This window comes from Chiloscyllium punctatum, chromosome X (assembly GCF_047496795.1).
Source record: "Chiloscyllium punctatum isolate Juve2018m chromosome X, sChiPun1.3, whole genome shotgun sequence".
NCBI classification, from domain to species: Eukaryota; Metazoa; Chordata; class Chondrichthyes; order Orectolobiformes; family Hemiscylliidae; genus Chiloscyllium; species Chiloscyllium punctatum.
Window position 1 is genome coordinate 26596265 of NC_092791.1, and position 27996 is coordinate 26624260.

The following is a 27996-nucleotide window of genomic DNA, read 5'->3' on the forward strand; positions in this document are numbered from 1 at the left end:
CTACTCAGTACACACTCACTGGCACCACTCTGTACACACTCACTGACACCACTCAGTACACACGCACTGACACCACTTAGTACACAATCACTGACACCACTCAGTCCACAGTCACTGACACGATTCAGTACACAATTAGCAACACTACACAATACACACTCACTGACACCGCTCAGTGCACACTCACAGACACTACTCAGTACACACTCACTGGCACCACTCTGTACACACTCACTGACACCACTCAGTACACACGCACTGACACCACTTAGTACACAATCACTGACACCACTCAGTCCACAGTCACTGACATGATTCAGTACACACTCACTGACACCACGCAGTACACACTCACTGACACCACTCAGTACACACTGACTGACACCACTCAGTCCACAATCACTGACACCATTCAGTACACACTCACTGATACCACGGAGTACACAATCACAGACACCACCCAGTACACACTCACTGACACCACGCAGTACACAATCACCAACACCACACAATACACACTCACTGACACCGCTCAGTGCACACTCACAGACACTACTCAGTACACACTCACTGGCACAACTCTGTACACACTCACTGACACCACTCAGTACACACGCACTGACACGATTCAGTAGACACTCACTGACACCACGCAGTACACACTCACTGACACTACTCAGTACACACTGACTGACACCACTCAGTACACACTCACTGACACCGCTCAGTACACACTCACTGACATCACTCAGTACACACTCACTGATACCACTCAGTCCACAATCACTGACACCATTCAGTACAAACTCACTGACACCACTCAGTACACACTCACTGATACCATGGAGTAGACAATCACTGACACCACTCAGTACACACTCACTGACACCACTCAGTACACACTCACTGACACAACGCAGTACACACTCACTGACACCATTCAGTACACACTCACTGACAACACTCAGTACACGCTCACTGACACAACGCAGTACACAATCACCAACACCACTCAGTACACACTCACTGACACCGCTCAGTGCACACTCACTGGCACCACTCTGGACACACTCACTGACACCACTCAGTACACACGCATTGACACCACTTAGTACACAATCACTGACACTACTCAGTACACACTCACTGGCACCACTCTGGACACACTCACTGACACCACTCAGTACACACGCATTGACACCACTTAGTACACAATCACTGACACCACTCAGTACACAGTCACTGACACAATTCAGTACACACTCACTGACATCATGCAGTCCACAATCAATGACACCACTCAGTACACACTCACTGACACCACGCAGTCCACAATCACTGACACCACTCAGTACACACTGACTTACACCAGCCAGTACACACTCACTGACACCGCTCAGTACGCACTCACTGGCACCCTCCAGTACACACTCACTGACATCACTCAGTTCACAATCACTGACACCATTCAGTATACACTGACTGACACCACTCAGTACACACTCACTGACACCGCTCAGTACACACTCACTGACACCACACAGTACACACTCACTGACACAGCTCAGTACACACTCACTGACACAGCTCAGTACACACTCACTGACACTACTCAGTACACACTCACTGGCACCACTCAGTGCACACTCACTGACACCACTCAGTTCACACTGACTGACACCACGCAGTACACGCTCACTGATACCACGGAGTACACAATCACTGACACTACTCAGTACACAATCACTGACACCACCCAGTACACACTCACTGACACCACGCAGTACACACTGACTGACACCATTCAGTACACACTGACTGACACCACTCAGTACACACTGACTGACACCACGCAGTACACGCTCACTGATACCACGGAGTACACAATCACTGACACCACCCAGTACACACTCACTGACACCACTCAGTACACACTCACTGACACCACTCAGTACACACTGACTGACACCACTCAGTACACAATCACTGACACCACTCAGTACACACTGACTGACACCACGCAGTACACACTGACTGACATCACGCAGTACACCCTCACTAAAACCACGCTGTACACACTGACTGACACCACTCAGTATACAATAACTGAAACCACTCAGTACGCATTCACTATTCAGTGCACCATCACTGATGTTACTTAATAAACTATTATTGAAAGTACTTGGGCGTCGATTAGCTCAGTCGATTGGGCACTTAGTTTGTGATGCGGACTGATGTCAACAACGTGCATCGACTCCTCGCACTGGCTGCAGTTACCATGAAGATGTTGTCTTCTCAAGCCTTGCCTGGGGCTTTGTGACCCTGTGCTTAAGCTGATAACCAACTTTTTCTCTGATGAATCAGGGGGGCTATGACTTTTACATGGTACTGTTACCATGCGAAATGTGTGACAAGGAGGAAAGGAAAAACGGCAGATCAGGACCATGTCCCAGACATGTTCTCGATCAGATCTCTGATGCTGACGGGCTCCACTGTAGATAGGTCCCCTCCATCCCAACTGTGTAAACCCAGACTGTAGTGAGACCTGGTTTGAGGGGAAGAATGTAGAATACCTTTTGACTGCACATTGGGTCAGATTTGAAATGACATATTCAATGTTCACAATTCTCTGTTGGTGCGAGTCTCTGTCTCGGCAGAAAAGGAAACTGTTTGCTGCCGAAAACAGCCAAGGCAGACAGGTAGGAGGCTGGAAGAACACAGCAAGCCAGGCAGCATCAGAAGGTGGAGAAGACAACATTTCGGGTGTAACCCTTCTTCAGGGGTGGGCATGAGAGTGAGGGGAGCTGCAGATAAAGAGGGGGCTGTGGAGGAGGGTTTGGGTGGAGTGAGGAACAGAGTGGTGAGGTGGGGATAGGTGAAGACAGGGAGAGGGTATGGCCTGGGTTTGTCAATGGGAGGAATGAGTCCGGTTGGTAGCTGGAAGGAAGGGTCGGTCAGAGGACTGGAAGGCAGGGGGAGGGGCTGGGAATGGAGTTGGGGAATGGGGAGGGAGGTTATTTGAAATTGGGGAACTCAATGTTGAGTCCTCTCGTCTGTAGGCTACCAACTGGGTTCATTCCTCTCATTGACCAATCAGACCGTACCCTCTACCTGTGTTCACCTATCACTACCTCACCACTCAGCCCCTCTCTCCACCCAAACCTTCCCCCACACACACCCCCTCCCCTTCACCTGCAGCTCCCATTATCCCCACCCTCAGTCCTGAGGGAGGGTTATACCCAAAACATTCATTTCTCCACCTCCCGATGCTGTCTGGCTTGCTGTGTACTTCCAGCCTCCTGCTTGTCTATCTTGGGTTCCAGCATCTGCAGTTTTTTTGTCTCTAACTGAAAACACCCATCCTTCTCCCGACATGATATTGAATGGTGTGCAGTGAGGAACTGCTGCATCATACACAGGCAATAGGGAAATCGCTGCTGCATGCCACTTTGGCAGCTCGGCTGCATCTCTCCTGCTGCACTGACATTACTTTTACATCATGGGGTGTTTTAGGGCTCACTTCTCATCGGTCATGAAATGGTCAAGAGTGCTTGTTGTACGCCGTTGGGCTGCACCCAGTGGGCAAATGCCCAGGGTCACAATGTAAGGTGAGATTACAGTTGCATGACACCTTCAATGTCTGGGTGCGTGTGTGCAATTCTTTGGACAGTCACACATGGCCTGGACACAGAGCAATCTCCCTCACAGCACAATGTACTTACTCCAACTACATTGGCCCTGGCCACAACCATTTTCATTTCCATTGAGCACTTGTGGTTTTCAGGAGAGTGGAAGCTCTTTGGGCCGTGAGTTCTGTGAGTCGATCTGAGTCTTCATCTGCTCACTGAGCCTGCTCGCATCAAGCCCATCTGGTCAACATGCCAGCAGTGGTTTGTAGCTGGGGGTGGGGGTAATGGGAGCTGCAGGTAAAGGGGAGGGTCTGTGTGGTGGAGGGTTTGGGTGGAGAGAGTGGGGCAGTAGTGAGGCAGTGATAGGTGAACACAGGTAGACGGTACGGTCTGATTGGTCAATGGGAGGAATGAAGCCAATTGGTAGGTGACAGCTTCGAGGGTACTTTCTTTGGAAGTCAGGCTGTTGCTCACCATCGATAATTCGACATGAACCTTTTCGTGGTCTATCGCTGCCCCACTTACACCGTGAGCTGTCCCACATTACATTTTCACTTTTCTTCTGTTTCCACTCACCATGATTATGTTCCAGAGCCTTTTTCCTGCAGCACTGGGCCCTGCATACCCGCACCCACCCTTGACTGTCTGTAGATGGACACCTCACATTGACCATGGTGCACCACTTCAGCAACGTAGCTGGGTAGCCCCGAACACTGAGTAACCAGCACCGTGACTGATACTGTACAACTCTACTCCTGTGTTCCTGTCTCTCACTGGATTGATGGCAATAGATTCACAGGGCTGACCGTGGCCAACTCTCCAGACTGCAGTAGTATGGTCAACCAAACCGTGACCACTCTGAGCAGCTCAGACCTTGTCCAAGCCCCTGGGCTGATATCAGAGACTGCCCAGAACTTTCCAAATTCCAAAGGTGATATTATTTTCGCCAGATTACACACCTTCCAATTAGACAATTTTGTTCTTGGGAAAGTGCTTGTCTTGAATCACATTGGTAGCCTGGAAGTCTCACAGGCTTCATTATGTATTATTTATTTATTTTTATTGTAAATAATAAGCCCTACTGTTCCCAATAAACTCCTGCCCACAGTGAAGCGAGGTATTCTAACATTGTTGAAGCCTTACAACTCTTGACACATTGAGAGTTATAGAGCTTCATCGAGACGTGCAGTGCGGAGACAGGCCATTTGGCCCAAACTGGTCCATGCTGACCAAAATGCACATGCACTCTTACCCCATTTCCCTGCACTTGGCCCATATCCTTCTAATCCTTTCCTATTCATGTATTTCTCCAAATGCCTTTTAAGTGTTGTTCATGTACCTGCCTCAACCACTTCCGCTGGCAGCTCACGCCAGGTGAGACAAACTGAGGACTGCAGACGCTGGAGATCACAGTCAAAAAGTGTGGTGCTGGAAAAGCACAGCTTGTCAGGCAGCATCCGAGGAATAGGCGAGTCCTAGCTTGTCCACCTCTCCTTATAAATCAGATTGCCGAGTTCTGGCAACATCCTTGTAAATTCTTCTGCACTCTTTACAGTTTAATAACATCCTTTCTATAGCAAGGTGACCAAACCTGTACATAATACTCCAAGTGTGTCCTCACCGACGTCCTGTACAACTGCAACTTAACCTCCCGACTTCTACACTCAAAGCCATGTCTGATGAAGGCCAGTGCACCAAAGACCTTCTTCACTGACCTGTCTGCCTGTAACTCCAAAGAGGATTGATAGAGCGGTGGATGTGATCTCTATGTACTCCAGTACGGCGCTCGATAAGGTTCCCCATGGGAGACTGGTTAGCAAGGTTAGATCTCATGGAATACAGGGAGAACTAGCCATTTGGATACAGAACTGGCTCAAAGGGAGTGGACAGAGGGTGGTGGTGGAAGGTTACTTTTCAGACTGGAGGCCTGTGACCAGTGGTGTGCCACAAGGATCGGTGCTTGGTCCTCTACATTTTGTCATTTATATTGATGATTTGGATGTTAACACTGGTGTTATAGTTAGTAGATTTGCAGATGACACCAATATTGGAGGTGCAGTGGACAGTGAAGAAGGTTATCTCAGAGCACAATGGGATCTTGATCAGATGGGCCAATGGGCTGAAGAGTGGCAGATGGAGATTAATTCAGATAAATGCGAGGTACTGCATTTTGGAAAGGCAAATCAGAGCAGGACTTATACACTTAATGATAAGGTCCTGGGGAGAGTAACTGAGCAAAGAGACCTTGGAGTACAGGTTCATAGCTCCTTGAAATTAGAGTCACAGGTAGATAGGATAGTGAAGAAGGCATTTGGTATGCTTTACTTTATTGGTCAGAGTATTGAGTACAGGAGTTGGGAGGTCATGTTGCAGCTGTACAGGACATTGGTTAGGCCACTGTTGGAATACTGTGTCCAATTCTGGTCTCCTCCTATCGGAAAGATGTTGTGAAACTTGAACGGGTTCCGGAAAGAAGGATGTTGCCAGGGTTGGAGAGTTTGAGCTATAGGGAGAGGCTGAACAGGCTGAGGCAGCTTTTTCATGCAGAGGTTTGTGCGGGTATGGAACGAGCTGCCAGAGGAAATGGGCGAGGCTGGTATAATTACAGCATTTAAAAGGTATCTGGATGGGTATATGAATAGGAAGGGTTCAGAGGGATATGGGCCAAGTGCTGGCAAATGGGCCCAGATGAGGTTAGGATATCTGGCCGGCATGGCCGAGTTGGACCGAAGGGTCTGTTTCCGTGCTGTACATCGCTATGAGTCTACGTCTCCACTTTCAGAGAACCATGCACCTGAACTCCAAGGGTCCCTCTGTTCCGCTACACTCCTTAAGGCCCCAGCATTCAGCACGAAACTCCTACCTTGATCTGACTTTCCAAGATGCAAGACTCACATTTATCTACATTAACCTGGGCCCACTTCCCCAGCTGATCAAGGTCCTGCTGCAATTTCTGATAACCTTCCTCAGTGTCCACCATCCCGCCTATTTTAGTCTCATCTGCAAAATTGTACTTCTTGTATTTAAAAAGATGTGAGCAAAATACTCAACAATGAATCACTTACCCAATTCACTGCAATGTCACGTTTTACTTTACTCAGGGTGCCTGGGGGATTGGCGGTGGGGGAGAGGGAGCATGCAACGTTTCACAGCGCACAATTGCCACGGCCTCTCTGTTCCCTCTCATGCACTTTGCACTGCTAATTCTCATAGAGGCTGACCAAGTCAGACAAAAAGCAACACCTCACCCCTCAATCAACTCCGTTATTCACCAAACTCCTCGGTTCAGATTCTGTTGCAAGTAGCACTCAGCGACCAAGTGCGCTCCAATCTCATTGATTTATAAAAACGGCGAGTTCGTTCATTTCCGGCTGGCAGACTGACCCTTCCTTGGTGGCCTGCAGAGGTCGAACGATCACAAGTGACTCACTAAAGATAGAAACTGTACTGAAATGTTCAGACTTTATTCTACTTGAACGGGTCATTGGGAGGCAGAGGAGAGGAGCACAGGTTTAAACATGAAAAGAGGAACAAAAGATTGAACGCTGGGCTGCTCTCCTTTTCCCGACCTTCCTGTGAAATCGGAACACAAATTGTATGATACAGAATGGCTTTACACTTTGTGCATGTGATTTCGTGGACAGCGCTGGAGCAGATTGGGATGAACTTTCCAGAACATTTCTTCCCGAGTATATCATGCAGTTCTTCTGACAAAGTTACTTTGTCAGAAGGTGAAATTCCAAAGGGACATGTTGCGAGTTGGCGAGATGGCTACTGTGTGCTGCAAAATAACAGCAACAGAACAACTGCATTTGGGCTGAGGGTGGGTTTGCACCTGTCTACTCATCCTGCCCCTGACAATGTTAGCCAGTGGTAAACCACCACTGACTAACTGTCAAGAAAATGGTTCAGGATGAGACATCAGCAGACCACGAGTGAAGGACCCACTTTTGGGCTGGGCACTGATGACTGAATGAAATTTGTAGAAGAAGGAATAGGAAGGATTCCTTCTATGAATTCCCCCATGAACAATAGGTCAGTATCAGCCCTGACTCCTGCACTGCCATTCTCCTGGATAACACCATTGTCTAGAAATGTAAATAGATCACCCAGAAATAAATTCCGACCTGGGGTGTCTGAAGCACTACAAGGGAGTATCTCAGCACCCAGTCACTGCTGGTGATTCCCTTACCTCCTGAATGAATCACCAAAAATGGACGCTTTTGTTTTCATTTGAACCCTTTCGAAAGTATTGGTTCCCCAAATCTATCAATTGACCTTCTAGCAGACATTGTGACGCAACTCTAGAGCAAGTGAGACTGGCTCCGAGGGAGGGACATTACCACTGAACTACAACGTTTACAATTGATGCTGGCTGGGGAACAATGGGCGCTGGAAGCTCTCGTCAATTCGCCCATTTGACCAGTTGGTGGAGCCTCGAGAACACAATCCTCAGGAACTGTGTGTCTGTGGAAAGAGGATTCTTCCAAACGCCTGTCACACTCTGCTCTCTCTGCATCCTGTCAACCCGAAAAAGCACCAAAACAGCTCAGTCCTCGAACTTTGTCAGCAAGGCTCACATTCAACTTCAATTCATACTTTCAACGTCAGAAATCCGCTCAAAGAGGCAACTTTTTAAGCAATAAAGACACATTTGTCGCTAAAAGGCAGTCTCTGGTTGGGCGGATCGACTTGCAAATGTTCAAAGCGGGCGGAGGTGGAGGGATGCACAGAGTCTCTGAGGGTTGGAGGGAGCCCAGACAGGGAGAGGCAAAAGTGGGTATTAGACCAGAAGTACATGGAGAGGAGTGCGAGTCCCCCTTGGATCTGGGTGGTCCCGGGCATTGAGTGAACAGGGACTGGTGGATGTGGGCAATGGGGGGGGGGGGGTGGAGAATGGGTGACCGTTCAGGAGGGGACTGGGCTAGCAGCACACACTGCCGAGTTGAGGAATGGCCTGAGACAGCTGATGACACAGAGTGGGCGTCGTGTCTGGGAGGAGAGAGAGAGAGAGAGAGAGGGGCTGGGCTCCGCAAGCGGACCCGTTCCCCCTCCCCCCTTCCCAGCCCCGGGGGCACAGGGTGGCAGCTTGTTCCTTCCCTCTGTCGGCTGCTCCATTGTGGGCGGCTCCTTGTCAGCTGCCAGTCCCTTGGCCAGCCCCCTCACACATCCACTGGGATATAAAAGCAGCCGAGTCAGCCCTCAGCTCCACCGAGCCGTTCAGTTTTGGAGTGTGCTCTCTCTCTCTCTCTCTCTCTGAGTGTGGGTCTCTGTTTCTGTCCACCCCCTGAACAACCTCGAAATGACATCGCACACCATCATCACCACCAGCAGCAGCTCCAGCAGGAAGAGCGGAGGGTTAGGAACTAGAGGGAGCATGTATGGATCCGGGATTTCCTCCAACCTCAATCGGTTGGGAAGCGGAGGGATTTCTCAATCATCCAGGCGGGCCCAAAGTGTTGTCCTGGGACCAACACAGAGGATCTCAGCCTCCAGGTTCTCCACTGGCTCTCGGATGTCCGGCATCGGCAGCAGCAGAATAAGTGGAATGGGAGTGGGCCTCGGGGGCAGGATGGGCCTCGGGGGAATGAGTTCCCAGGGGCTGATCCAGAGAACCGCTGCCCTGGACCTGAACGCGCCTTTACCCCAAATCGACACCAGCCAGAACGTTATCCGCTTGCAGGAGAGCCAGCAGCTCCAGGGACTCAACGACCAATTCGTTGATTTCCTTCACAAGGTAATGCTCAGTGGGGTCCAGGCAGAGTCGGGGGGGGGGGGGGTCTCTAAACTGGGTTCTCTGTGTCTTTCCTCTCATGTCTTAACTGTCTCTCCATCTCACCCCGCCAGGTTCGGCACTTGGAACAGGTCAATACTCAGCTGAGTATCAAACTGAAACTTCTGCAGGATCAAGGCGAATACAAATCCAACATCGAGAACATGTTCCAGTCCTACATTGATAATCTGAGGAACCAACTGGATACACTTCGGAAGGAGAAGGAGAGGTTCGATGCTGAACTGCTCCAAATGCAAGGTCTGGTCGAGGACTACAAGAGCAGGTCAGTGAGCTGCTGCCGAACTTGGTCCCGTCTCGGGTCGGAGGCGGTTTCCTGTCGGAACGAAACCAAATCCCAGCTGCAGAATGAGATCACTTTGACAAACGGCCACAATGTGATCTGAGGGAACGGGCCGTAGCGTTGCTCTGTTGACGCCACTGAACTGTACACGGCCGGGCTGTTTCTCGTCTGGGAAACCCCGGCAGCGGGACTGATCCAGCTCAGAAGGTGGTTTGACAGGGACTAGTTGGTGGCGGGAGGGGGAGGCGAAGAATAGCGGAGACAGAGACAAACAGGGACTGGGAGAGGGACGGGCCAGAAAGACATGAGCCTCGGTAAAACAATCTCTTTCATTCCAGATACGAAGATGAAATCAACAAACGCACAGAAATGGAGAATGAGTTTGTCCTGGTCAAGAAGGTGAATGTTACAAAGCCACACGCTACAGTTCTCCGCCTGCGGGCACCTTTGGTCACTTTTATCAAAGTATTTTCTCCCTGTGCTCTTTAGGATGTCGATGACTCGTACATGAGCAAGGTGGAGCTGGAAGCGAAACTGGAAGCCCTGACCGATGAAATTGAATTCCTGCGGACTATCTATGAGGAGGTAAATATGCGCCTTGCCCCACCACCTCTCCTTTTCCCAATCTTTTGTCCATTCAAGTCTCATGCAATGTATCCCGAATGGTTTCCAATCACCTTCCAATCTTTCTCCCCCTCCCCCCACCCCCCAACCCCGGCCGTCTGTAGGAACTCCGGGAGCTCCAGGCCCAGATTCAGAATACATGTGTCAACGTGCAATTGGAGGGTGGTCCGAGGCTCAATGTGCAGGAGCTCTTGGACATCGCCAGGAAACAGTATGAAGCTTGTGCCCAGCAAAGCCGCGAAGATGCGGAAGTTTGGAAACGGACCAAGGTGACGGTTCCTATTTCTTTGGCCCATTTTTCCGACTCGGGCAGGAAGCGTGAACTGTGGGACTAACTCGTTGGCAATATCTGTTTGCAGATGCAGGAACTGTCCATGGCGGCTGGACAAGGTGGCGATGATATCAATGCACTGAAGGTCGAGATAAAGCAGACAACAGATCAGATCCGGAGAATGAATGCAGACATTGATAACCTGAAAAAAGAGGTAGGCACAAGTCTAAAATCAAACTGAACACTGGAAAACACTTTTAAACACCTCTCTCTCTCTCTCTCTCCCCCTGTCTGTCTCCGTCTTTTCTGTCTTCTCTCCCTGTCTCACACGATCCAAAAAGCAATAATTCTTTCCGTAGCGATTGAAGGGTCGGCTGAATGCGCTCCATTTCTAAGCGCCTGGAGGTTTCACTGTTGTCTTTCCCGATTGGGAATGTGTTGCTGGTCAGTCTGCAATCCGCACCGTCCCACTTTTCCCAAATCAGGGGGAGGAGGGCGAGCCTTTTTTTTCCCCAAAGTCTCGCTCGGAGCACCTGGGGCTGAGCCTCAAACACTGAAGGAACTGACCAAATGAATCTTGATGTTCCTCAGCGTGTGAGACTGGAGGAAGCAATCCGGGAAGCGGAGGACCGCGGTGAGATGTCTCTGAAAGATTGTAAGCTTCGGATTTCGGAACTGGAAGAAGCCATTCTCAAAGCTCAGCATGAGCTTTCCGCACAATGCAAGGAATACGAACGGCTGATGTCCATTAAGCTTGCATTGGACATTGAAATTGGCACCTACATGAAACTACTGGAGACAGAAGAGTCGAGGTAAGATAAGGGGTAGTTGCTCATCGCAGCCATCACATTGAGTCCTGTGCAGGCAAATTCCAGTCTGCACTTGCAGTTGACGGGTAGCTCTGATCCCTGAGAATGGAATGGGATGGAATGCAGGCAGTGTGAATGTGAAGGTGGTTCTACAATCAGTGACTGACCTCCAGGTCTCACTGAAAGGTCAGGACCCCCACTCCTCACCCTCCAATAGCTTGCTGGCACCTACTACCCGTGGCAACAGTAACGACTGGGCACTTTGCCCGAGGGCAAGGAGCCTGACTGTGCCCATTCAGAAGTGTAGCCCAGGAGATGTCAGTGTCCCTGGGAGAGGGAGATACCTGAGGAAACAGAGGGAGGTCTGACTGTGATTTCCTGTCATTGTCCACTATAATCTGAGACTGTTTCCTTTCTCAACAGGATGGCATGTGGGGTAAAAACCCTCAACATCCAGCAAGTACAGAGTCAAGGTAAGAGAATGTCTGTTCTGAGTGAAGGTCGATGCTTTTTTCTCCTCAGTATCTGCCCAGCTCCATTCCAATCAGCCATCATCACTCCCCACCTCACAAATCTGATGCTTTAACCATTTGACTTTGCAAAATGGTGCCAAATCTCCACCCTTTGCCATCCTATTTAACATCCCTGATTTACATCAGCACACCAGCTTTCAATGTTTACGACTTGCTTCCATCACTCCTCCCTTCTCTCTCCCTTCCCTGTCTCCTTCTCCACAAACTAGATTTTCTGCCACCTTTTTCTCATCATCCTGGTAGATTTCAAGGTGGAAATTGTTTCTTTGATTAAGCTCCTGCAAAACATCTTGGGCTATCGTACTTCGCTAAGGATACGCTGGGAATTGTAGTCATCTTTCATGTTGCAATTGTTCTTTTAAATTGCAACACCCAGATAATACGACAAGTTTATTTTTACTCTGCCCCCTTTTCCAGGCGGTATGCAGCAAGGTATGGGCTTGGGAAGTGGATCATCTGCCTTTCAGACCTCGCTGAATTTAGGTGTGAGTAACAGGTCGATGTCGAGTGGACAAAGTTCCTATCAAGTGACGAGCACAGGACTGAGTCAACAAGGGTTCATTTAAAACCAACAGTCTCTCGAAGCAGTTCATTGTCAGAGGTTATACATCCCCTAAGTACTGCATTTAGTGCAGTGGTTCACATGTTTGGATTCACTTCATGTCTGCTGTTCAGAACATCTTAGTTAATCTGTTCACATTTCATCATTTTTTTGACATGAAGTTAACACTGACATCTTAACCAGTGCACCAAAGAAAGGAAACTTTGTAAAGGTTTGGGTTTGTGGGAAAAGCAGTCAAGTAACTAAAAAGGCTATCTTTGTTGGTATCTTTAAAATGGGGAACTAAAGCCAGGCTTTCGCTGTTGAACTCTGTTTCGATATTATGTACAACATTGTATTGGGGATTTACTTTTCCTGTCTTACTTAATAAACGTCTAATCTGCACATCTGGATTGCTTTTTGAACAGCACATTATTAAGTTCACAAAAAGAACAATTTTCATCCTTAGTTGTGAAATTCAAGAACTATCCATTCCTATACCATGAACTTTCAAGAAATATTACGATATTTAGAAAGACGACACTGTATTTTGTACATCGACTGACAGCACAAATACATCATCACTGAAACTATTCAGTACAACATCACTGAAACCATTGTTATGGAGTAGACCCCCTCCCCTCAAAATATTTTAAGAAGGTTGCCGAGACTCGAACTTGCTCTTATTATAACGAGGTGAATGTAAAACATCTGTTCCAGATGCAATACGAATTGTCAAACGACTTAATGTTAAGCTGTAGTTACAATACAATCAAAGAAAGACAAACTTAGAATGACTTAAATTGATTGATAAACTTAATAGGTTAATAGGTACAGTAATGATTACTAATTAACTGTTCAGGTATAGCAACATCCCACAACCAGCACTCCCTGGCAAAAAGAAAAAATCAGACACTGATTCACACAGGCACTTCTGCACCACAGGAGGAAGAGAAACATTAATGGGAAATTCAGAGAGAGTAGCAGCCAGGAGACATTCACTGAAGCTTCCAACTATGTACAGAACCCAATAGGTTCCGATACTACTGAAAAAAAATGGAAACCCCAGATATCTGGACCTGTGAGATCTGGACACACTTATTCAGGCTTTTCTTCAGAAAGAAAAATAACTCCCGAACTGATTACTCAAGTGATCTTCAATAGTCACCTCGAGACCTCTGCCTTGCAACCTCTCCAAAATGAAACAGAACAAGGTAAATTCTTAAAATGACCACGCGGTGCACAATCACTGAAACCACTCAGTACACACTCACTGGCACCATTTAGTACACACTCACTGATACCACAGTACACATTCACTGACACCACTCTGTACACACTCACAGACACCGCTCAGTACACACTCACTGACACCATTCAGTACACACTCACTGACAACACGCAGTCCACAATCACTGACACCACTCAGTACACACTCACTGACACCACTCAGTGCACACTCACTGGCACCATTTAGTACACACTCACTGATACCACAGTACACATTCACTGACACCACTCTGTACACACTCACAGACACCGCTCAGTACACACTCACTGACACCATTCAGTACACACTCACTGACAACACGCAGTACACAATCACCAACACCACACAGTACACACTCACTGACACCACTCAGTGCACACTCACTGGCGCCACTCTGGACACACTCACTGACACCACTCAGTACACACTCACTGACACCATTCAGTACACACTCACTGACAACACGCAGTCCACAATCACTGACACCACTCAGTACACACTGACTGACACCACTCAGTACACACTGACTGACACCGCGCAGTACACACTCACTGACACCACTCAGTACACACGCACTGACACCACGCACTCCACAATCACTGACACCACTCTGTACACACTGACTGACACCACTCAGTCCACAATCACTGACACCATTCAGTACACACTCACTGATACCACGGAGTACACAATCACAGACACCACCCAGTACACACTCACTGACACCACGCAGTACACAATCACCAACACCACACAATACACACTCACTGACACCGCTCAGTGCACACTCACAGACACTACTCAGTACACACTCACTGGCACCACTCTGTACACACTCACTGACACCACTCAGTACACACTCACTGACAACATTCAGTACACACTCACTGACACCACTCAGTACACACTCACTGACACCACTCAGTACACACTCACTGATACCATGGAGTACACAATCACTGACACCACTCAGCACACACTAACTGGCACCACTCTGTACACACTCACTGGCACCACTCTGTACACACTCACTGACACCACTCAGTACACACGCACTGACACCAATCAGTACACATTCACTGGCACCATGCAGTACACACTCACTGATACCATGGAGTACACAATCACTGACACCACTCAGTACACACTCACTGACACCACTCAGTACACACTCACTGATACCATGGAGTACACAATCACTGACACCACTCAGTACACACTCACTGACACCACTCAGTACACACTCACTGACACCATTCAGTACACACTCACTGACAACACGCAGTACACAATCACCAACACCACACAGTACACACTCACTGACACCGCTCAGTGCACACTCACTGGTACCACTCTGGACACACTCACTGACACCACTCAGTACACACGCACTGACACCACTTAGTACACAATCACTGACACCACTCAGTACACAGTCACTGACACAATTCAGTACACACTCACTGACATCACGCAGTCCACAATCACTGACACCACTCAGTACACACTGACTGACACCACTCAGTACACACTGACTGACACCGCGCAGTTCACACTCACTGACACCACTCAGTACACATGCACTGACACCACGCACTCCACAATCACTGACACCACTCTGTACCCACTGACTGACACCACTCAGTCCACAATCACTGACACCATTCAGTACACACTCACTGATACCACGCAGTACACAATCACCAACACCACACAATACACACTCACTGACACCGCTCAGTGCACACTCACAGACACTACTCAGTACACACTCACTGGCACCACTCTGTACACACTCACTGACACCACTCAGTACACACGCACTGACACCACTTAGTACACAATCACTGACACCACTCAGTCCACAGTCACTGACACGATTCAGTACACAATTAGCAACACCACACAATACACACTCACTGACACCGCTCAGTGCACACTCACAGACACTACTCAGTACACACTCACTGGCACCACTCTGTACACACTCACTGACACCACTCAGTACACACGCACTGACACCACTTAGCACACAATCACTGACACCACTCAGTCCACAGTCACTGACACGATTCAGTACACACTCACTGACACCACGCAGTACACACTCACTGACACCACTCAGTACACACTGACTGACACCACTCAGTCCACAATCACTGACACCATTCAGTACACACTCACTGATACCACGGAGTACACAATCACAGACACCACCCAGTACACACTCACTGACACCACGCAGTACACAATCACCAACACCACACAATACACACTCACTGACACCGCTCAGTGCACACTCACAGACACTACTCAGTACACACTCACTGGCACAACTCTGTACACACTCACTGACACCACTCAGTACACACGCACTGACACGATTCAGTAGACACTCACTGACACCACGCAGTACACACTCACTGACACTACTCAGTACACACTGACTGACACCACTCAGTACACACTCACTGACACCGCTCAGTACACACTCACTGACATCACTCAGTACACACTCACTGATACCACTCAGTCCACAATCACTGACACCATTCAGTACAAACTCACTGACACCACTCAGTACACACTCACTGATACCATGGAGTAGACAATCACTGACACCACTCAGTACACACTCACTGACACCACTCAGTACACACTCACTGACACAACGCAGTACACACTCACTGACACCATTCAGTACACACTCACTGACAACACTCAGTACACGCTCACTGACACAACGCAGTACACAATCACCAACACCACTCAGTACACACTCACTGACACCGCTCAGTGCACACTCACTGGCACCACTCTGGACACACTCACTGACACCACTCAGTACACACGCATTGACACCACTTAGTACACAATCACTGACACTACTCAGTACACACTCACTGGCACCACTCTGGACACACTCACTGACACCACTCAGTACACACGCATTGACACCACTTAGTACACAATCACTGACACCACTCAGTACACAGTCACTGACACAATTCAGTACACACTCACTGACATCATGCAGTCCACAATCACTGACACCACTCAGTACACACTCACTGACACCACGCAGTCCACAATCACTGACACCACTCAGTACACACTGACTTACACCACCCAGTACACACTCACTGACACCGCTCAGTACGCACTCACTGGCACCCTCCAGTACACACTCACTGACATCACTCAGTTCACAATCACTGACACCATTCAGTATACACTGACTGACACCACTCAGTACACACTCACTGACACCGCTCAGTACACACTCACTGACACCACACAGTACACACTCACTGACACAGCTCAGTACACACTCACTGACACAGCTCAGTACACACTCACTGACACTACTCAGTACACACTCACTGGCACCACTCAGTGCACACTCACTGACACCACTCAGTTCACACTGACTGACACCACGCAGTACACGCTCACTGATACCACGGAGTACACAATCACTGACACTACTCAGTACACAATCACTGACACCACCCAGTACACACTCACTGACACCACGCAGTACACACTGACTGACACCATTCAGTACACACTGACTGACACCACTCAGTACACACTGACTGACACCACGCAGTACACGCTCACTGATACCACGGAGTACACAATCACTGACACCACCCAGTACACACTCACTGACACCACTCAGTACACACTCACTGACACCACTCAGTACACACTGACTGACACCACTCAGTACACAATCACTGACACCACTCAGTACACACTGACTGACACCGCGCAGTACACACTGACTGACATCACGCAGTACACCCTCACTAAAACCACGCTGTACACACTGACTGACACCACTCAGTATACAATAACTGAAACCACTCAGTACGCATTCACTATTCAGTGCACCATCACTGATGTTACTTAATAAACTATTATTGAAAGTACTTGGGCGTCGATTAGCTCAGTCGATTGGGCACTTAGTTTGTGATGCGGACTGATGTCAACAACGTGCATCGACTCCTCGCACTGGCTGCAGTTACCATGAAGATGTTGTCTTCTCAAGCCTTGCCTGGGGCTTTGTGACCCTGTGCTTAAGCTGATAACCAACTTTTTCTCTGATGAATCAGGGGGGCTATGTCTTTTACATGGTACTGTTACCATGCGAAATGTGTGACAAGGAGGAAAGGAAAAACGGCAGATCAGGACCATGTCCCAGACATGTTCTCGATCAGATCTCTGATGCTGACGGGCTCCACTGTAGATAGGTCCCCTCCATCCCAACTGTGTAAACCCAGACTGTAGTGAGACCTGGTTTGAGGGGAAGAATGTAGAATACCTTTTGACTGCACATTGGGTCAGATTTGAAATGACATATTCAATGTTCACAATTCTCTGTTGGTGCGAGTCTCTGTCTCGGCAGAAAAGGAAACTGTTTGCTGCCGAAAACAGCCAAGGCAGACAGGTAGGAGGCTGGAAGAACACAGCAAGCCAGGCAGCATCAGAAGTTAGAGAAGACAACAGTTCGGGTGTAACCCTTCTTCAGGGGTGGGCATGAGAGTGAGGGGAGCTGCAGATAAAGAGGGGGCTGTGGAGGAGGGTTTGGGTGGAGTGAGGAACAGAGTGGTGAGGTGGGGATAGGTGAAGACAGGTAGAGGGTATGGCCTGGGTTTGTCAATGGGAGGAATGAGTCCGGTTGGTAGCTGGAAGGAAGGGTCGGTCAGAGGACTGGAAGGCAGGGGGAGGGGCTGGGAATGGAGTCGGGGGATTGGGAGGGAGGTTATTTGAAATTGGGGCACTCAATGTTGAGTCCTCTCGTCTGTAGGCTACCAACTGGGTTCATTCCTCCCATTGACCAATCAGACCGTACCCTCTACCTGTGTTCACCTATCACTACCTCACCATTCAGCCCCTCTCTCCACCCAAACCTTCCCCCACACACACCCCCTCCCCTTTACCTGCAGCTCCCATTATCCCCACCCTCAGTCCTGAGGGAGGGTTATACCCAAAACATTCATTTCTCCACCTCCCGATGCTGCCTGGCTTGCTGTGTACTTCCAGCCTCCTGCTTGTCTATCTTGGGTTCCAGCATCTGCAGTTTTTTTGTCTCTAACTGAAAACACCCATCCTTCTCCCGACATGATATTGAATGGTGTGCAGTGAGGATCTGCTGCATCATACACAGGCAATAGAGAAATCGCTGCTGCATGCCACTTTGGCAGCTCGGCTGCATCTCTCCTGCTGTACTGACATTACTTTTACATCATGGGGTGTTTTAGGGCTCAATTCTCATCAGTCATGAAATGGTCAAGAGTGCTTGTGGTACGCCGTTGGGCTGCACCCAGTGGGCAAATGCCCAGGGTCACAATGTCAGGTGAGATTACAGTTGCATGACACCTTCAATGTCTGGGTGCGTGTGTGCAATTCTTTGGACAGTCACACATGGCCTGGACACAGAGAAATCTCCCTCACAGCACAATGTACTTACTCCAACTACATTGGCCCTGGCCACAACCATTTTCATTTCCATTGAGCACTTGTGGTTTTCAGGAGAGTGGAAGCTCTTTGGGCCGTGAGTTCTGTGAGTCGATCTGAGTCTTCATCTGCTCACTGAGCCTGCTCGCATCAAGCCCATCTGGTCAACATGCCAGCAGTGGTTTGTAGCTGGGGGTGGGGGTAATGGGAGCTGCAGGTAAAGGGGAGGGTCTGTGTGGTGGAGGGTTTGGGTGGAGAGAGTGGGGCAGTAGTGAGGCAGTGATAGGTGAACACAGGTAGACGGTACGGTCTGATTGGTCAATGGGAGGAATGAAGCCAATTGGTAGGTGACAGCTTCGAGGGTACTTTCTTTGGAAGTCAGGCTGTTGCTCACCATCGATAATTCGACATGAACCTTTTCGTGGTCTATCGCCGCCCCACTTACACCGTGAGCTGTCCCACATTACATTTTCACTTTTCTTCTGTTTCCACTCACCATGATTATGTTCCAGAGCCTTTTTCCTGCAGCACTGGGCCCTGCATACCCGCACCCACCCTTGACTGTCTGTAGATGGACACCTCACATTGACCATGGTGCACCACTTCAGCAACGTAGCTGGGTAGCCCCGAACACTGAGTAACCAGCACCGTGACTGATACTGTACAACTCTGCTCCTGTGTTCCTGTCTCTCACTGGATTGATGGCAATAGATTCACAGGGCTGACCGTGGCCAACTCTCCAGACTGCAGTAGTATGGTCAACCAAACCGTGACCACTCTGAGCAGCTCAGACCTTGTCCAAGCCCCTGGGCTGATATCAGAGACTGCCCAGAACTTTCCAAATTCCAAAGGTGATATTATTTTCGCCAGATTACACACCTTCCAATTAGACAATTTTGTTCTTGGGAAAGTGCTTGTCTTGAATCACATTGGTAGCCTGGAAGTCTCACAGGCTTCATTATGTATTATTTATTTATTTTTATTGTAAATAATAAGCCCTACTGTTCCCAATAAACTCCTGCCCACAGTGAAGCGAGGTATTCTAACATTGTTGAAGCCTTACAACTCTTGACACATTGAGAGTTATAGAGCTTCATCGAGACGTGCAGTGCGGAGACAGGCCATTTGGCCCAAACTGGTCCATGCTGACCAAAATGCACATGCACTCTTACCCCATTTCCCTGCACTTGGCCCATATCCTTCTAATCCTTTCCTATTCATGTATTTCTCCAAATGCCTTTTAAGTGTTGTTCATGTACCTGCCTCAACCACTTCCGCTGGCAGCTCACGCCAGGTGAGACAAACTGAGGACTGCAGATGCTGGAGATCACAGTCAAAAAGGAGTTGGGAGGTCATGTTGCAGCTGTACAGGACATTGGTTAGGCCACTGTTGAAATACTGTGCCCAATTCTGGTCTCCTCCTATCGGAAAGATGTTGTGAAACTTGAACGGGTTCAGGAAAGAAGGATGTTGCCAGGGTTGGAGAGTTTGAGCTATAGGGAGAGGCTGAACAGGCTGAGGCAGCTTTTTCATGCAGAGGGTTGTGCGGGTATGGAACGAGCTGCCAGAGGAAATGGGCGAGGCTGGTATAATTACAGCATTTAAAAGGTATCTGGATGGGTATATGAATAGGAAGGGTTCAGAGGGATATGGGCCAAGTGCTGGCAAATGGGCCCAGATGAGGTTAGGATATCTGGCCGGCATGGCCGAGTTGGACCGAAGGGTCTGTTTCCGTGCTGTACATCGCTATGAGTCTACGCCTCCACTTTCAGAGAACCATGCACCTGAACTCCAAGGGTCCCTCTGTTCCACTACACTCCTTAAGGCCCCAGCATTCAGCACGAAACTCCTACCTTGATCTGACTTTCCAAGATGCAAGACTCACACTTATCTGCATTAACCTGGGCCCACTTCCCCAGCTGATCAAGGTCCTGCTGCAATTTCTGATAACCTTCCTCAGTGTCCACCATCCCGCCTATTTTAGTCTCATCTGCAAAATTGTAATTCTTGTATTTAAAAATATGTGAGCAAAATACTCAACAATGAATCACTTACCCAATTCACTGCAATGTCACGTTTTACTTTACTCAGGGTGCCTGGGGGATTGGCGGTGGGGGAGAAAGAGCATGCAACGTTTCACAGCGCACAATTGCCACGGCCTCTCTGTTCCCTCTCATGCACTTTGCACTGCTAATACTCATAGAGGCTGACCAAGTCAGACAAAAAGCAACACCTCACCCCTCAATCAACTCCGTTATTCACCAAACTCCTCGGTTCAGATTCTGTTGCAAGTAGCACTCAGCGACCAAGTGCGCTCCAATCTCATTGATTTATAAAAACGGCGAGTTCGTTCATTTCCGGCTGGCAGACTGACACTTCCTTGGTGGCCTGCAGAGGTAGAAGGATCACAAGTGACTCACTAAAGATAGAAACTGGACTGAAAGGTTCAGACTTTATTCTACTTGAATGGGTCATTGGGAGGCAGAGGAGAGGAGCATAGGTTTAAACATGAAAAGAGGAACAAAAGATTGAACGCTGGGCTGCTCTCCTTTTCCCGACCTTCCTGTGAAATCGGGACCCAAATTGTATGATACAGAATGGCTTTACACTTTGTGCATGTGATTTCGTGGACAGCGCTGGAGCAGATTGGGATGAACTTTCCAGAACATGTCTTCCCGAGTATATCATGCAGTTCTTCTGACAAAGTTACTTTGTCAGAAGGTGAAATTCCAAAGGGACATGTTGCGAGTTGGCGAGATGGCTACTGTGTGCTGCAAAATAACAGCAACAGCACAACTGCATTTGGGCTGAGGGTGGGTTTGCACCTGTCTACTCATCCTGCCCCTGACAATGTAAGCCAGTGGTAAACCACCACTGACAAACTGTCAAGAAAATGGTTCAGGATGAGACATCAGCAGACCACGAGTGAAGGACCCACTTTTGGGCTGGGCACTGATGACTGAATGAAATTTGTAGAAGAAGGAATAGGAAGGATTCCTTCTATGAATTCCCCCATGAACAATAGGTCAGTATCAGCCCTGACTCCTGCACTGCCATTCTCCTGGATAACACCATTGTCTAGAAATGTAAATAGATCACCCAGAAATAAATTCCGACCTGGGGTGTCTGAAGCACTACAAGGGCATATCTCAGCACCCAGTCACTGCTGGCCTTGCTGGTGATTCCCTTACCTCCTGAATGAATCACCAAAAATGGACGCTTTTGTTTTCATTTGAACCCTTTCGAAAGTATTGGTTCCCCAAATCTATCAATCGACCTTCTAGCAGACATTGTGACGCAACTCTAGAGCAAGTGAGACTGGCTCAGAGGTAGGGACATTACCACTGAACTACAACGTTTACAATTGATGCTGGCTGGGGAACAATGGGCGCTGGAAGCTCTCGTCAATTCGCCCATTTGACCAGTTGGTGGAGCCTCGAGAACACAATCCTCAGGAACTGTGTGTCTGTGGAAAGAGGATTCTTCCAAACGCCTGTCACACTCTGCTCTCTCTGCATCCTGTCAACCCGAAAAAGCACCAAAACAGCTCAGTCCTCGAACTTTGTCAGCAAGGCTCACATTCAACTTCAATTCATACTTTCAACGTCAGAAATCCGCTCAAAGAGGCAACTTTTTAAGCAATAAAGACACATTTGTCGCTAAAAGGCAGTCTCTGGTTGGGCGGCTCGACTTGCAAATGTTCAAAGCGGGCGGAGGTGGAGGGATGCACAGAGTCTCTGAGGGTTGGAGGGAGCCCAGACAGGGAGAGGCAAAAGTGGGTATTAGACCAGAAGTACATGGAGAGGAGTGCGAGTCCCCCTTGGATCTGGGTGGTCCCGGGCATTGAGTGAACAGGGACTGGTGGATGTGGGCAATGGGGGCGGGGGGGGGGGGGGGGAGAATGGGTGACCGTTCAGGAGGGGACTGGGCTAGCAGCACACACTGCCGAGTTGAGGAATGGCCTGAGACAGCTGATGACACAGAGTGGGCGTCGTGTCTGGGAGGAGAGAGGGAGAGAGAGAGAGGGGCTGGGCTCCGCAAGCGGACCCGTTCCCCCTCCCCCCTTCCCAGCCCCGGGGGCACAGGGTGGCAGCTTGTTCCTTCCCTCTGTCGGCTGCTCCATTGTGGGCGGCTCCTTGTCAGCTGCCAGTCCCTTGGCCAGCCCCCTCACACATCCACTGGGATATAAAAGCAGCCGAGTCAGCCCTCAGCTCCACCGAGCCGTTCAGTTTTGGAGTGTGCTCTCTCTCTCTCTCTCTGAGTGTGGGTCTCTGTTTCTGTCCACCCCCTGAACAACCTCGAAATGACATCGCACACCATCATCACCACCAGCAGCAGCTCCAGCAGGAAGAGCGGAGGGTTAGGAACTAGAGGGAGCATGTATGGATCCGGGATTTCCTCCAACCTCAATCGGTTGGGAAGCGGAGGGATTTCTCAATCATCCAGGCGGGCCCAAAGTGTTGTCCTGGGACCAACACAGAGGATCTCAGCCTCCAGGTTCTCCACTGGCTCTCGGATGTCCGGCATCGGCAGCAGCAGAATAAGTGGAATGGGAGTGGGCCTCGGGGGCAGGATGGGCCTCGGGGGAATGAGTTCCCAGGGGCTGATCCAGAGAACCGCTGCCCTGGACCTGAACGCGCCTTTACCCCAAATCGACACCAGCCAGAACGTTATCCGCTTGCAGGAGAGCCAGCAGCTCCAGGGACTCAACGACCAATTCGTTGATTTCCTTCACAAGGTAATGCTCAGTGGGGTCCAGGCAGAGTCGGGGGCGGGGGGCTCTAAACTGGGTTCTCTGTGTCTTTCCTCTCATGTCTTAACGGTCTCTCCATCTCACCCCGCCAGGTTCGGCACTTGGAACAGGTCAATACTCAGCTGAGTATCAAACTGAAACTTCTGCAGGATCAAGGCGAATACAAATCCAACATCGAGAACATGTTCCAGTCCTACATTGATAATCTGAGGAACCAACTGGATACACTTCGCCAGGAGAAGGAGAGGTTCGATGCTGAACTGCTCCAAATGCAAGGTCTGGTCGAGGACTACAAGAGCAGGTCAGTGAGCTGCTGCCGAACTTGGTCCCGTCTCGGGTCGGAGGCGGTTTCCTGTCGGAACGAAACCAAATCCCAGCTGCAGAATGAGATCACTTTGACAAACGGCCACAATGTGATCTGAGGGAACGGGCCGTCGCGTTGCTCTGTTGACGCCACTGAACTGTACACGGCCGGGCTGTTTCTCGTCTGGGAAACCCCGGCAGCGGGACTGATCCAGCTCAGAAGGTGGTTTGACAGGGACTAGTTGGTGGCGGGAGGGGGAGGCGAAGAATAGCGGAGACAGAGACAAACAGGGACTGGGAGAGGGACGGGCCAGAAAGACATGAGCCTCGGTAAAACAATCTCTTTCATTCCAGATACGAAGATGAGATCAACAAACGCACAGAAATGGAGAATGAGTTTGTCCTGGTCAAGAAGGTGAATGTTACAAAGCCACACGCTACAGTTCTCCGCCTGCGGGCACCTTTGGTCACTTTTATCAAAGTATTTTCTCCCTGTGCTCTTTAGGATGTCGATGACTCGTACATGAGCAAGGTGGAGCTGGAAGCGAAACTGGAAGCCCTGACCGATGAAATTGAATTCCTGCGGACTATCTATGAGGAGGTAAATATGCGCCTTGCCCCACCACCTCTCCTTTTCCCAATCTTTTGTCCATTCAAGTCTCATGCAATGTATCCCGAATGGTTTCCAATCACCTTCCAATCTTTCTCCCCCGTGCCCTTTCCCCTCCCCTCGGCCGTCTGTAGGAACTCCGGGAGCTCCAGGCCCAGATTCAGAATACATGTGTCAACGTGCAATTGGAGGGTGGTCCGAGGCTCAATGTGCAGGAGCTCTTGGACATCGCCAGGAAACAGTATGAAGCTTGTGCCCAGCAAAGCCGCGAAGATGCGGAAGTTTGGAAACGGACCAAGGTGACGGTTCCTATTTCTTTGGCCCATTTTTCCGACTCGGGCAGGAAGCGTGAACTGTGGGACTAACTCGTTGGCAATATCTGTTTGCAGATGCAGGAACTGTCCATGGCGGCTGGACAAGGTGGCGATGATATCAATGCACTGAAGGTCGAGATAAAGCAGACAACAGATCAGATCCGGAGAATGAATGCAGACATTGATAACCTGAAAAAAGAGGTAGGCACAAGTCTAAAATCAAACTGAACACTGGAAAACACTTTTAAACACCTCTCTCTCTCTCCCTGTCTGTCTCTCCGTCTTTTCTGTCTTCTCTCCCTGTCTCACACGATCCAAAAAGCAATAATTCTTTCCGAAGCGATTGAAGGGTCGGCTGAATGCGGTCCATTTCTAAGCGCCTGGAGGTTTCACTGTTGTCTTTCCCGATTGGGAATGTGTTGCTTGTCAGTCTGCAATCCGCACCGTCCCACTTTTCCCAAATCAGGGGGAGGAGGGCGAGCCTTTTTTTTCCCCCAAAGTCTCGCTCGGAGCACCTGGGGCTGAGCCTCAAACACTGAAGGAACTGACCAAATGAATCTTGATGTTCCTCAGCGTGTGAGACTGGAGGAAGGAATCCGGGAAGCGGAGGACCGCGGTGAGATGTCTCTGAAAGATTGTAAGCTTCGGATTTCGGAACTGGAAGAAGCCATTCTCAAAGCTCAGCATGAGCTTTCCGCACAATGCAAGGAATACGAACGGCTGATGTCCATTAAGCTTGCATTGGACATTGAAATTGGCACCTACATGAAACTACTGGAGACAGAAGAGTCGAGGTAAGATAAGGGGTAGTTGCTCATCGCAGCCATCACATTGAGTCCTGTGCAGGCAAATTCCAGTCTGCACTTGCAGTTGACGGGTAGCTCTGATCCCTGAGAATGGAATGGGATGGAATGCAGGCAGTGTGAATGTGAAGGTGGTTCTACAATCAGTGACTGACCTCCAGGTCTCACTGAAAGGTCAGGACCCCCACTCCTCACCCTCCAATAGCTTGCTGGCACCTACTGCCTGTGGCAACAGTAACGACTGGGCACTTTGCCCGAGGGCAAGGAGCCTGGCTGTGCCCATTCAGAAGTCTAGCCCAGGAGATGTCAGTGTCCCTGGGAGAGGGAGATACCTGAGGAAACCGAGGGAGGTCTGACTGTGATTTCCTGTCATTGTCCACTATAATCTGAGACTGTTTCCTTTCTCAACAGGATGGCATGTGGGGTAAAAACCCTCAACATCCAGCAAGTACAGAGTCATGGTAAGAGAATTGCCTTTCCTCCTTTGATCAAATAATTTCTCGGGAAGGGCTTATTATCTCATTGAAAACTGGGGAATTCTGGAACAGATGCTGGAAGCTCATCATAAATGGAAATGCAAATAGATAAATTGTCCTATTCAAATTTGACCTTTGTCACTTTGTGTACGTTTGCTGAAGAGGCATCAAAGGTCCACCCAAATTCAGAATCAAGCTTTCTCCTTTCACAAAGACTGCTAGTTTAGCTGTGTGTGTCCACAATGTTCTTTTAAAACAATAGTTTATTTTACTTGTCAGTACTGATTCTGTGGTACGTCACAAGATAAATCGTTATTTAGTATTCATACATGTACCAATTTCTATGGATAGTTCTTCAATTTGATTCACTGTAATACCTCATGTCGATGTTTAAAAGCTATTTTCTGAAGGTGATCAGTTTTGACACAAGAGTAAACGGTTGTATATTGACGAGTGTTTCCTTTTGCTTTCAGGTGATTTTTCATCATTTGGTGGAATGTCATCTGGAATTACTCCATTTGTGAGTGCTAATGCATATGAAACCTCCATGACCTCTTCATCAAGCATGAAAGCTCCTCTGTTTGTGAAGAAAACTGAGGTGGTGGATGGAATGACAGTTTCTTCATCTGTCACTCCCTTGAAATAGCAGGGAGGAAAACATTCTATCCAGTATTTGTCTCACATCTCAATACAAATAATTTCCATCCAAGCCTTCAATTTCAATTCTGATAATCCTAGTTTTGCATGTTTTGGGTACCTGCTTAAAATACTAACACTGGTGAACTTCCAAATCCACAGTCCTTTTTAGCCTTCAGGCCTTTGTCAGTGATGAATTTGCCCCAATCTATTTACCTTCACAAACTGTATTGATCAATCTGTCATGTACTTACAGCACGTTATTTATAACTGTGACATGCGATATCAGTTGCAGTTTCTCCGATTACTTTTGGTTACTTTACCCATTGCCTGACATTAAAAGTTTTAAATCATGAAAAATCATGTCTGTGCGCACAATTTGGAATGAACTGGTGGGAATAGCTCACTAATTCTTTGTTGTCACTGACTAAAGTCTTGAAAGGTATCCAACTTCTAAAAGGCTCATCGTTGGGTTTAACAGGAAACAACTATTAGGTTCTTGAAGAAAGACACCAATGTTTACTGTTCAGATCTGTTTCGTATTGTGTAACTTCTTGTACCAGATAATTTTCTTTTCATCACAGTCTGTGACATACTGAATAAATTTGTTTTCTGCAATTCAAAATTGTTCTTTCATTGTGTTCCGCATATTGACATCCTTATCTATTGCATAGAACATAGAATCCCTACAGGATGGAAGCAGGCCATTCAGCTCATCCAGTACACGCTGATCTTATTTTTTGTTTCAACATTTCCAACACTGTTGCTCTGTTAGAAGATGGAGAGTAAAGGCTTTCTCTAAGTCCCTTAAGTGTAAAACATCAATATTCTCCAGTCATCCAAAGACACCAGTGTCATTGCCAGTTTACAATCGCCAGAAAAAC

At 48.7% G+C, this 27996-nt stretch overlaps 2 protein-coding genes across 2 annotated transcripts; both read left to right on the forward strand.

Annotated features, from left to right (window-relative positions):
* The first annotated feature begins 8831 nt into the window (after positions 1-8831).
* LOC140471298 (keratin, type II cytoskeletal 8-like) lies at positions 8832-12886 on the forward strand. Its single transcript, XM_072567292.1, has 9 exons — positions 8832-9366; positions 9477-9685; positions 10042-10102; positions 10193-10288; positions 10432-10596; positions 10687-10812; positions 11190-11410; positions 11831-11880; positions 12358-12886. The coding sequence occupies exons 1-9, from the start codon at positions 8932-8934 to the stop codon at positions 12504-12506; spliced, it is 1512 nt and encodes a 503-aa protein (XP_072423393.1). The 5' UTR covers positions 8832-8931; the 3' UTR covers positions 12507-12886.
* Positions 12887-23425: 10539 nt separating this feature from the next.
* Positions 23426-27737, forward strand: LOC140471109 (keratin, type II cytoskeletal 8-like). The gene is made up of 9 exons (XM_072566991.1): positions 23426-23955; positions 24063-24271; positions 24628-24688; positions 24779-24874; positions 25018-25182; positions 25273-25398; positions 25771-25991; positions 26412-26461; positions 26950-27737. The coding sequence occupies exons 1-9, from the start codon at positions 23521-23523 to the stop codon at positions 27120-27122; spliced, it is 1536 nt and encodes a 511-aa protein (XP_072423092.1). The 5' UTR covers positions 23426-23520; the 3' UTR covers positions 27123-27737.
* Positions 27738-27996: the final 259 nt, after the last annotated feature.